Source organism: Dromiciops gliroides, chromosome 3 (genome assembly GCF_019393635.1).
Source record: "Dromiciops gliroides isolate mDroGli1 chromosome 3, mDroGli1.pri, whole genome shotgun sequence".
Classification (NCBI taxonomy): domain Eukaryota; kingdom Metazoa; phylum Chordata; class Mammalia; order Microbiotheria; family Microbiotheriidae; genus Dromiciops; species Dromiciops gliroides.
The window spans coordinates 642,358,232-642,370,598 of NC_057863.1; the positions used below are offsets into that span (position 1 = coordinate 642,358,232).

The window sequence follows — 12,367 nt, forward strand, 5'->3', positions numbered from 1 at the left end:
TGTGTGTGTGTGTGTGTGTGTGTGTGTGTGTATGAGAGAGAGAGAGAGAGAGAGAATGTGTGTGTGTGTGTGTGTGTGTGTGTTTTCGTGGTTAGACTATACCTCACCTGAAGGTAAGAATCATAGGATCAAAGACCTGGAAGGGACTTTAGACACCCTTGAATTCAACCCCTTTGTTTTACAGATGAGGAAACAGAGACCTAGAGAGGTCAAGTGATTTCTCCAAGGTCACACAGCTAAGAAACATTTGAAACTAGCTCCTCCTCCTTTCCTGATCCTTCTCCTTGTTCTCTCTCTCTTTTTCTCTCTCTCTCCCTCCCCTATTTCCTCTTTTCCTCCTCTTCTCTCTTCCTGTCTTCCTCTCTCTCCCCCCTATTTCCCCTCCTATCTTCTCTCTCTCTCTCTCTCTCTCTCTCTCTCTCTCTCTCTCTCTCTCCCTCTTCTTTCTTATCTCCTCTCTCACCTTCTTATTTCTTTCTCTCTGTAATTATACCGAGACCTCTGCTTAAACATAGGGAGGCACTTGTGCCTTTGCATCCCCAGACCCAGCCCAGTGTTCTCCTAGAACTCCTTAGACTTAGGGAGATGAGAACTCAGTCTTCAGCTACAGCAGGACTCAGGGTGCAAAGTGTGGACGCCCTCCACTGCGCAGGTACTGTTCCCTTCCCTTGGCTTCATCCCCATGAGTCCCATCCCTTCGCGTCCACGAAGCAGAACCCTTCTACAGAAAAGATACCAGGTCAAGAATCAACATTCATTCCTTCATTTGTCCCGCAAATGTTTATTGAGCATTTGACACTGTGCTAGGTGCTGAGAAACTTGGGATCTTGGAGTTGGGGGGGGGTGGTCAGAGAGACCAAGAAATTGGGGGAGCTCGTGCCTTCTGGAGGAAGAGGTTATGATGATGAGAAACCAAAGGACTGGTCAGTGGTACTTTCTTCCCAGAGCTCCCTGAGCCTCAGGGTTGGTCAGAACCTTGGGGTCCATCCACTGCTCTGGCTTCGTTGGAGCTTCTTCATGAGAGTTTGGGGGCTCAGGCTTGGGTCACCTTGTAGGCACTTTGAAGGGACACCAGAGGAGGCAGTGAGAGGAAGGGCCTCCCTCCTTCTGCCTCTGACACCCCTTGATCTCCCAAGCCATCCCACTCCTACCCACTTTCCACGGTCTCACCTCCGCTGCTGCCTTCTGCACCAGCGGAATTGGCGGCACCGATCACCTGAGAGGAAGAATTAAATGAGAACAAGAAAGCAAATCACGTGCGTGGGGTTGGAAGGGAGCCTGTCCCCAGCCAGCATCCTTGGGCCACAGATGGGGAAACCAAGAGAGGCCCAAGATCACCCAAGAGACCGGCGGCAAAGCTGGTACCAAATGTGGGGCCTGTGACGCCCCTGCCCAGACCCCTGGGGTTCTCCTCCTTCTTACTCGTGAGGATGAGGATGCCTGTGATGAAGAGCACAGCAGCTGCAATTAAACCCCTCTTCCGGAGAGTGTATTCATCTGAAAGAGAAAGAATAGGGGGAGGGGGCCGGGGAAGAAAACAAAAATGAGGCAGGGGGAGGATTCAGAAGGGGAAGAGGCCCCTTTGTTTTTCCTGCCCCCTCCCCTTCCCTGGGTCCCAAGTCTGGAAGAATGACTCACCACTTTGGAAGGGATTCCAAGTCTCCTCAGGATCTAGGGAAGACACAAAGAAAGTCAGGGGGAGAGGGGCTTCTTTCTCGAAGCTCCTCCCTTTTCACATGGTCTTTCCCTAGAATGTAAGCTTCTTGAGGGTAGGGACTGTCTTTCTTTTTTGGGCTTGTTTTTGTATTCCTAACACTCCCCAGCAACTACAGCAACCAGCAGTCACCCACTCTGACCCACTGCTGCCTCTCAAAGTCATCTTGGTGAACTAGATGAGCTCCCTGATTTGGCAGAAACCTGAGGCCCAGGATATGGAATTATTTGCCAAGGACAGATAGGTAATGAGTGGGAGAGACAGAATTTGAACCCAGGGCTTTTGAATTTAAATGCAACCCCCTTTCCACTCTACGACCTTCTCTCCCTAGTCTTGGATTCAATTCAATTCAGTCCCTCATCTGTAAAACGAGCTGGACAAGGAAACGGCAAACCACTCCAGTATCTCTGCCAAGAAAACCCTAAATGGGGTCATGGAGAGTCGGACATGACTAAAATGATTGAACCATCACAACAAAAAACGCATAAAAGGCCCAGTCTGTGCAAAGCACTGTGCTAGGAGTCAGAGATACAAAGAAAAGAACCACACCCTAATCATAATAGTAGCTAGTATTAGCGGTTGTTGAGTCTTTTCAGTCCTGTCCCACCCTTCGTGACCCCATTTGGGGTTTTCTTGGCAGAGATCCTGGAGTAGTTGGCCGTTTCCTTGTCCAGCTCATTTTACAGATGAGGAAACTGAGGCAAGCAGGGTGAAGTGACTCGCCCAGGGTCACACAGCTAGAACTTAAGTCTTTCTGACTCCAAGTCCAGCCCTTTAAACACTTTTCCATGCCATTTCATTCTTCCCTCTAGGGAAGAAGTTGGTTTGCAACACCCTGGGTGACCCCTGGCACCTGGCTGCCTCTTGGGTCCTGACCCTTAAGGGGCATACATTGTATTAGGATAAACAGAGAAGAAGAAGGGAACATGCTGGGAAGGGAGTTGGGTGGTGCCCAAAACATTTCATTGAATGATATAAGGAAAAGAACACAAGGAAACTTGTCTCATATGTGTTCTAAGGGCGAAGGAGAACCCAACTAGGGGAAAATTTGGGGATTGTACTTGATGTTCTCTGAGGTCCCTTGCAGCTCGAGATCCTGTCACCTGAGAACAAGTCTCCAGATTCCTAAACCTAAGGTTCTAGACTGTTCTAGACTGATTCCTAAGGGATTGGGGAGGAACAGCTGGGAGTGGGTACGGGAGGAAAGAGAAAAGAGGGGAAAAGCTGAATCCCATTATCTCACTCTTAGAATGATTCCCATGGGGTCCCCCTGCCAAAACTCTCCTGCCCACTCCCATAGGAATGGGACCCCGGATCCCTGCCTCTTAACCAGGCCTGGGGCACACAAATCACTGACCAGAAGAGATGGAAGGAGTCCTGGGACTTATTCTCCTCCCTACGGTCGTAGGGTTCAAGTTACCTGCAGAACACAGGAGAGAGAGACTTTACGCACAATCCAGTACTGGGAGTATTATACAACCCAGAGTTTATGCTCTAAATCGTGGCTAAGTATATTACCAAGGAGAGGAAGAGCAAAGGAGTAAGTGAAAAGAGAGAACCAGGAAAAGTTCTAGGAGAAATCTGAACCCGTTGCTCTAATGGTAGAAAAGAGAAGAATTGTTATCTATTAGACAATAGAAAAAAAATGAGATAATTGATTATGTCTAAATAAAGTATTCTGCACAACAGAAAGAAGGAAACACACAGCTTGTAAGTGTGAGGTCAGATTTGAATTCAGGAAGATGGGTCTTCCTGATTCCAAGCCCAGCACCCTATCCACTATGGCTTCACCTAGTAGCACCCTTTACTGCCTACTACCGTTACTCATTCATTCATTCAACAAGAACCTCTCTGTTCCAGTTGACACCATTAAACTTCCCTCTCCCTGGATCTTCATGACACTGCTCACTCCTGAGTGTCCTTTGACCCCCCTGGCTACTCTATATACTCCTTCCCTGTGAGTGTCCTTTGACCCCTTTGGCTACTCTATATACTCCTTCCCTGGATCATCACCCATATTCCAACCTCTCTGTCCTGACCTCTTGGTGATCTCATCATCTTCCCTGGGCTCAACTCTCTCTCTCTCTCTCTCTCTCTCTCTCTCTCTCTCTCTCTCTCTCTGTGTCTCTGTCTGTGTCTCTGTCTCTGTCTCTGTCTCTGTCTCTCTCACTGTCTCTCACATAGGTCTATTTATCTAATCTCCAGTCAATGGAGTATTTACAATTGGGTGGCAACATGATACAAGGAAAAGAGCTTTGGAGTCAGAAACCCGGGGTTCAAATCCTGACTCTACTTTTTGCTTCCTTATCATCTTGGGAAAATAATTTCGCTTCTCTGGTCCTTGGTTGTTTACCTATGAAGTGAAGGATCACACTAGACATCTCTGAAGGTTCTTTCCTGTTCTAAAATCCATGATTTCTCTTTTTACTTTATTTTATTACCGAAAAAAGAAAGAAAGAAAGAAAGAAAGAAAGAAAGAAAGAAAGAAAGAAAGAAAGAAAGAAAGGAAGGAAGGAAGGAAGGAAGGAAGGAAGGAAGGAAGGAAGGAAGGAAGGAAGGAAGGAAGGAAGGAAGGAAGGAAGGAAGAAAGAAAGAAAGAAAGAAAGAAAGAAAGAAAGAAAGAAAGAAAGAAAGAAAGAAAGAAAGAAAGGAAGGAAGAAAGAAAGATCATCTATGATCTCGGATCCACGTAGCCAACTCTGACCTCTCTCCTGCTCTCTGTCCCCATGCTACCTATTCTGTCTTCCTTTAGGTGGCCCATAGACACCGCAAACCAAGTATGAGTGGCAACGCAATGGGATAGAAGGCATGCTGGGGCTGAAGCCGGTGAATACAGATTCAAATCCTGCTCCTACCACCTCCTAGCTAGGTGCACTTAGACAAATCTTTCCATCTCTCTGGGACTCAGTTCATATATAAAATGGGGACATTAGAGTAGGTCACCCCTAAGGCTTCTTCCAAAATTAAATTTATGATCTAATGTCCACAATAGGATTTACTCCCCGCCCCCCCCAAAAAAAAACAACCCTCTATTCTTAATTTTTTCAGCCAGGACACCATGCCCCTTTTAGAAACCCAGGTTCAAAACCCTGAATTCACTCCTGACTCTTTCCTCTTATTGTCCCACTGTATCCAATGAAGCAAGTGCTTGCCCCTACCTCCACAATACTGTCTATTAAATTATTAGTAAATTAAAATCAGGGGCAGCTAGGTGGTGCAGTAGATAAAGCACCAGCCCTGGATTCAGGAGGATCTGAGTTCAAATCTAGATGTGTGACCCTGGGCAAGTCACTTAACCCTCATTGCCCCACAAAAAACAAAAAACAAACAAACAAATCAGCATAGGGAAAGGGATGGAACTAGGAACCTCCCTTCACCTGTGCAGGTCAGCACTTTCTTACTTTCTCAATACCTTCTAGCCTAGGTGCTCAGGATCACTCCCTTAGTACAAGTCAGAAGGAAGATTTGAACCCAGGTCTTTGAGACCACCTGTCTCATTCACAGTTCTGCCTCAATAATTCAATTTATTTATTTATTTATCTATTCATTCATTCATTCATTCATTTATTTGCTTATTTATTTATCCACTCGCTTATTTATTTATTTGTTTGTTTGCTTGTTTATTTAGCGGGGCAATGGGGGTTAAGTGACTTGCCCAAGGTCACATAGCTGGTAAGAGTCAAGTGTCTGAGGTCGGATTTGAACTCAGGTCCTCCTGAATCCAGGGCTGGTGCTTTATCTACTGTGCCACCTAGCTGCACCTTAAATTAAGTTATTAAATGATATGGCCCATATAAAGCACTCTACAGATATTGGTGCCATAGTAAAAGCTATATTATTATTATTATAGACATTTCTAAGCAATAAAACCCCATGTGGGAGGGGAGGGGATTTCAAAGGCTATGGCACCAGGCTACTGGAGCTGATGGAAGGTTAGGGCACCATGAGAAGTGACAAAGATAAAGAATAGAAGGAAATACAGGGAAATAGATGAAGGGATGCAGAGAGAAGAATCAACTCAGCAATACAAACAAATGAAATAATGATAACAGCCAGAAAAATCTGGAAAAGAAAAAAATCATCATAGAGACAGGAGAGAGATCAGTTTGGGGAAGGGGGGCAACAAGTAAAACATTTTGGTTATCCTGATAAATGGTAGTGTTGCACTTTTTTTTTCTTTTTCTTTTTTTGGGGGGGGGCAATGAGGGTTAAGTGACTTGCCCAGGGGCACACAGCAAGTGTCCGAGACTGAATTTGAACTCAGGTCCTCTTGAATCCAGGGCTGGTGCTTTGTCCACTGCACCACCTGGCTGCCCCCAGTATTGCATTAAAAAAAAAATTGACTACATAGTTGTGGTTAGATGTTACCTGTATAAATAACAGTTTTACAGTGATGTTAAGAGTGCATTTGGACATTAGAACGTTTGTTTCTACTGATGGTCATTAAGCTGGGAAGAGATAATGTGCAAAAATGGAAGGATCTGCAGTTTGGGGAATGGAGGCCTCCCACCCATTCAGTAGGTGAGGCCGGGAGGGGAAGAGTAACTCATTCAGGGCTCTACATTCAGTAAGTCAGATTTCTAGCAGGGCAGAGTGAGGTTCTCCTGTGAGACCTTCGGCAAATTTCTTCTCTCTGGGGCTCAATTCTCTAAACTGTAAAATGAAGACTACGTGACAGCATCTGAGGTATCTTCTGATTCTAAACCTATGACCCCAAAGGTCCGAGACAAGATTTGAACCTGGGGTTTTCCCAACTCCAAACCCTGCTGTGCCCTATCTACCAGACAGAGTCTCAGAATAAAAACGAAATTTAAATCTGATGAGGGAAAATGTTGCTCTTACATGGGGAAAGGTGGGGGGGGGGGAGGTGAGAGGGAAGGCTTTCTGAATTAGGGGATCTTGAATTGGGTCTTGAAGGGAAGGGGGCAGCTAGGTGGCACCAGCCCTGGATTCAGGAAGACCTGAGTTCAAATTTGGCCTCAGACACTTGACACTTACTGGCTGTGTGACCCTGGGCAAGTCACTTAACCCTTATTGTCCTGCAAGAAAGAAACAAAGAAACAAAGGAAGGAAGGAAGGAAGAAAGAAAGAAAGAAAGAAAGAAAGAAAGAAAGAAAGAAAGAAAGAAAGAAAGAAAGAAAGAAAGAAAGAAAGAAAGAAAGAAAAGAAAGGCAAAGGGAGATTTGGAGTAGAGGGGGCTGACAGAAGGGCCTATGATGGCCTGACGGAGAGAGAAGACAAGGAGGTGATTGGATTCCATAGTATGGGAATCCTGGGGCCCTTCTCCCACATAATGGCTTCCCATTTGCCCACTTACCCATTACTGAGGTTGTTTTCATCGTGGCCTCTGCTTTGGTCTGACCTGTGTCTTTCCCCCGCAAGGAAACAGAAGAGCATGAGAAGGGCATGAGAAATGGATGGAGTCCTCCTTCCCACAAGGTTTGGGGCCCCAGATCCTTTGTCTCTTGGGCAAGTCTATTCAAGCTTTCAGAGTCTCAGGTCTTAGCCCATCTCTGCAGCTCAGTCTGGGGAGGGGGGTAGACTTGTCATCCAGGGGCCAGGCCAGGGTCATTCTCCTTTTCCTCCCCACAGCACCCATGAACCCCACTTACCCTTATCATCTTTGCTAGGATCTCTCGAAATTGACTGGAGTTCTGAGGTGGTTGGGCTTGGAGCTGGGGGTTGGGCAGAGTTGATAGAAGAGACCTCCTGGGGGTCACTGTCCCCATGGTAAGCCCCTATATCTACCAGGCCCCCTCCCCCAAGCCTCTTCCTTCCTTGCTCCCCCATTTATCCCTTACCTGTGCTTAAGCTTGAAGCAAGTGGCTCCTCAGATGGCGTTGAATTGTTCTTCTCCATATCGTATAAGTCAGGGGCCATTGATGTACCTAAGTGGGGGTGTTATTGACATGTCTAGTGGGGGGAGGGAATGGGGGAGGGAAGAGGAATTCAGTTAGAACCCCTACCTCCCACTCCCATCTTTCCTAGTCCAGCCCCCTCCTACTGGGGGCAGAACCACATAATCAAAGCCTTCTCTTTTGGAAAAGAAAAGGGATGTCCCAACCGCCTCAAAGATTTTCTTTAGCTACAGTCAAACTCAAGGCCCTTTGACCATAGAGTTACACTTGAAAAGGGCCTCGGAGCCCATCTATCAACACACAGAAGAGGTAACTGAAGTTCTGAGAGGTGACATTTCTGGCTCAAGGCCTCACAAAGGCAGGAAGGAGCAGAACCAGGACTAGCCTCCACATCTTCTGACCTAAATCCAATCTGTTCATTCTGCCCCACGAACAGCGATCTTCACATTTTGGTCCACATTTTGTTTGGTTTTTGTTTCGTTTTTTTTGCAGGGCAATGAGGGTTAAGTGACTTACCCAGGGTCACACAGCTAGTAAGTGTCAAGTGTCTGAGGCTGGATTTGAACTCAGGTCCTCCTGAATCCAGGGCCGGTGCTTTGCTTTCTTAAAGGTCCAGTTCAGAGGCCACCATGAAGCCTTCTCTGAGTCCCTCTTCCCTCCCCTCCTCCCCCAGGGGAAAGTGATCTCTCCCACCCCATTTCCCAGAGCTCTTGGCCTGGCCCTCTCCTTTGCTCCTTACCTCCATGTAGTCCACTCCTTCACCCATTAGATCCTGCAGGCAGGATCTGACCCATAGCTCTCTTTACTGTGTTCCCAGAACTACTACTTAATAAGTGTTCGTTGGATTTGAATTTTGCTGCAGTACATCCTCCTGGCTCCCTCCCAGGCCCCACAGCATCAACCACAGGTTTCTGAGCAATTCAACTCATCAAAGGTGAGGAATCAGGAAGATCTGAGTTCAAATCCAGCCTCAGACACTTGCTAGCTGTGGGACTCTGGACAAGTCATGTCACCTCTGTCTGCCTCAGTTTCCTCAATAGCACCTACCTCATGGGGCTGTTGGGAGGCTCAAATGAGAAAACATTTGTAAAGTCCTTAGCACAGTGCCTGGTGCATAGTAGGCACTTTATAAATGCTTCTTTCCTTCCTTCTACCAGGAAGCAGTGAGATACAATGGGGAGATTGTGGGCCCTGAAGTGGGAGAACCTGAGTTCAAGTCCTGGTTGTTTCGACCTTTGTGATCTCAAGCAAATTACTTAACTCCCTCGGTTTTCCCTTCTGTAAAATGAGTCCCTTCTGGGCTCTATCTATAATCTTATGGCACTTCCTTTCTGGGACTCAATTTCTTCTTTTGTAAAAAAAAATAAAGGGGATTAGGATAAATGTCCCCAGAGATGCCAATCTAGCACCCTGTATATAAGGCATTGTCCTGGGGCACTCCAGTGAAGCTGTGATCCTATCGACTTGGGCATTCCCTCCATTAATGCAGATTGCGGCCCATCCAGACCTGCCAAAGAACTGAGATGGAGGCCCTCCCAGTGGGGAGTGGAGGGTGCACAGCTGGGTGTGAGTAGGCTGTGATACTTCACAAATAAGGAATTGGGAAGGAGAAGCTGTGAAAAGGGCATCCTCGCGTTGGGGGAGGAAGATGGGTCAGCGTACTGGTAAGATTGAGTAATAACTGACTGACCGGCTCATGTGCTTCACAGACAAACTGGATTGAGCACAGGCAAGAGCTGAACGGGAGGGACAAGCATGGATGGGTTCTAATCTGAGGCCGGGGAACCGAAGGTTGAAACAAATGGCCCAATAACACCTCTCAGGGAGCTCAAGGCCCCAATGGGAGTGATAGCTGGGATGGAATACTACCAAAATCTGATTAGAATGAGGAGGAGAGAAGGGGAAATTATGGTGTGACTCACCTTGTGTCCAAGAAGATTGGGCCAAGCCCAGGAGGAGGAAGAGGAAGTAGAGGTGGCTTGGTGGTGACATCTGTAGGAGGGGGTGATGGGTTGAGATAGTGGGGAGGGGAGTCTCCAGTTTCCTGTAGGGGCTGCTAGAAATTGTACGGGAGTAAAATCTGGGGAGAGCTTGGCCATTTGGACCCTGCTCTGTCTCTGAGGAATATCACAGACCAGTCTCACTCCCAGAAGCCCTTCCTCTGGGGAGGAAGTGGGGAGATGTGGGGGGACATTAATCCCTCTACTTCTCCCACTCATATACTCATCCCCATCTCAGCCACCCCACCCCCTGCTCCCCTAGAGGAAACAGGAAGCAACCAGCCTAGGGAGGGTTTGGCAGCCACTGATGCAAGAGCTCGCTTAGAGCAGAAACATCCCTCTACTTCATACCCCACTTTCCTCCACTTCATTTTCAACCCAAGCACAAGGTTCCCTCGGTCCCTTACTCAGCCAGGGGGCCAAGGAGCTGGGATGGATCTGCTGCCTCCGCTTTCCCTCTCTGGGTCTATCCCCCGAGCTGAGGAGCCCAAAGGGAGGGAGGCCAGAGAAGCATCATGAGTAGCAGGAAAAAATGAGCTGGCTGGAGGGTGGTGGGGAGAAGCGGGGCAAAGTCAGAGCCAGGACCATGGAGAAAGGGCAGGAAGATGGGACAGGAGAAGAGGCAAGGGAGAGTCAAGCTCGGTAGGAGATACTTGAAATCAGAAAGGAACCCAGTGGGAAAGACAGAAGGGGAGGGAGCAGGGAAAGGGGCGAGAAGTGGGAAGAGCAGAGAGAGGCTGGGGGAGTCACTGAGATAGAAGGGCTCAGAGCGGGCAGAGGCCGCTAGGAGAAGCATCTGGGAAAAGAGAGTCTGGAGGGGAGCCACAGAGACAGAAAGGGCCAGACACACGTGGGCAGAGGAGAAGGGCCCAGGTCCAGATGATGGGCAGAAAATCTTTCCCGCCAACTAGCCCTCCCGCCCTGTCCTAGCGCCCAGGGGAAAGGGAGCCCCCGGCCTCAGAAAAAGACTTTACCTTGGAGCTGGGGGGACCGGAGCTGGTGGCCTTGGCCCGGTGGGGACAGGCAGGGCGGGGTGGGGAGCCAAGGCGGGAGGGGGGTGTGAGAACGGGGCGGGCGGGGGCCAAGACTGGGAGAGTCATTTCCTCTTTGGCTTCCTGGCTTCAAAGCCAGGGGCGGGAGCCAGAGAGAGACTACGCAGGGGTAGAGTGGGGGACACCCCAGTATGGGAGATTTTAGGGGTGAGGCATGGGAGAAGCCCTGTGGGGAAATGGAGAGACAGGTTGGGAGGGGGGGAAAGGAGGAAATGGAGGAGATACAGGGACCTTGCGATTCTCCCATTTTCTCCCATTTTCCCCTTCTCTTTATCTTGGGGGAGGACTCACTTTATTTTTTTTCCTTTTCCCCCCAAACAAGAACCAGGAAGGACACAGAGAGACCAGAGGGAAAAAACCCTGAATCCACATTTATTGAGCTCAGAAGGTAACAAATAGGGGGTCAGGGCTCAGATGCCTGAGGCCCAGGAGGGCAGCAGGGGCTGGGGGGTCTGGATACCTGGGATCTCGGGGAGGAGCCAAGGCTGGGGAGTGGATGCCTGGATTCTAGGAAGGAGGCAAGGCAAGGAGTGGATGTCTGGGTCCTAGGAGGGGACCTGGGGACTGGATGCCTGGGTCCACGAGGAGAAATAGGGGTGGATTTTATTGCAGAAGCCTCAGGGAGGGGGGCCAGCCCTGTCCCCCAAGGGGGTTCAATGCTCTGGGCCCTGGGCACTCCCTGTGGGGTGAGGAGTCCAGTTTGGGGCACAGGCAGCTCATACAGAAGGGGAACATTCACTGGTGTGAGGGGGGGGCTGGGAGCAGGGGCCCCAGCAATCTCCATCCCTAACCCCTAGGGTCTTTGAGATGGGGGCAGCAGCGGAGCTGGACAGGCCTCATCATGTTACACGGCTCCCCCTGGGGCTGTGAGGAAAGAGACAGGGGGATAGAGAGAGGTACAACTTCCCACCCCAATTTCCCTATTCCCCAGACACACTCACACCACACTCTCACTTTTCTGACCCCGTGCAGAGTATACTTGGTGGCTGGTTAATCTCAGTCTGCTCCTGCCTTTCTCCCCCCTCCTCCTAAGGTGATAGGGATAGGAACTGGACCTGTAATTTCAGAAGTAGAGGAAATTCCCAGGTGAGGACCTCAGTGCAGATGCCCTCTGATAGTCTCACAAAGTTTCCACTTAACGTGAGAGATGAAGTAATTTGCCCAGCATGACACAGTCACTGTGTATCAGATCTAGAATGTGAGGTCAGGTCTTCCTTACTCTGAGGACAGCTCCCTATTCAGCACAGCAAAGTGTCTCTCCAAGGGAAAAGAGACTTAAGCTGAAAGTCATTTCCAAATGCAGCTAGTTTTCCTGCTGTAGCCCCCATCCAGGTATAGACTATTCCCACCCCCCACCTCAACACACACACACACACACACACACACACACACACACACGCACACTTCCTGATGATGAGAATTGAAACTTACAGTTTTTAATGGTCGGACTGCAGGAAGAAAGGAATGAGAAGAGACTGTAAGGAGACCAAGAGAGAGACAGAGACAGGGAGACTGACAGGGGCAGAGGAGACACAGAGACAGAGGGAGACCCAAGACAGTGGCATTTAGGCAGAGACGGATAAGGAAGGTGATGGGGCAGAAAGACATAAAAGTAGACAGAGAGGAATGGAGAGAAAGAGGCAGATGGATGGGCAGAAAGAGACAAGGACAGAGGGAGAGTGCAAGCCACATAGAGGGATTGGGGGAAATAGAGGAAGCCCACCCTCATCCCCAACCCCCCAA

General features: G+C 48.9%; 1 protein-coding gene across 2 annotated transcripts; it reads right to left on the reverse strand.

Annotated features, from left to right (window-relative positions):
- Window positions 1–765: 765 nt before the first annotated feature.
- Window positions 766–10,687, reverse strand: FXYD5 (FXYD domain containing ion transport regulator 5). Of its 2 annotated transcripts, none has more exons than XM_043992813.1 (10): window positions 10,547–10,687; window positions 9,495–9,564; window positions 7,516–7,602; window positions 7,327–7,389; window positions 7,032–7,082; window positions 3,072–3,134; window positions 1,639–1,671; window positions 1,423–1,497; window positions 1,171–1,216; window positions 766–1,058 (listed from the first exon to the last, which is right to left on the reverse strand). In XM_043992813.1, exons 1-10 carry the CDS (start codon window positions 10,670–10,672, stop codon window positions 1,034–1,036), a joined length of 639 nt encoding a protein of 212 aa, XP_043848748.1. In that variant the 5' UTR covers window positions 10,673–10,687; the 3' UTR covers window positions 766–1,033. The 2 variants fall into 2 exon arrangements, with proteins under 2 accessions (XP_043848748.1, XP_043848749.1); XM_043992814.1 differs by having other exon boundaries at window positions 7,516–7,627; window positions 10,547–10,616.
- Window positions 10,688–12,367: the final 1,680 nt, after the last annotated feature.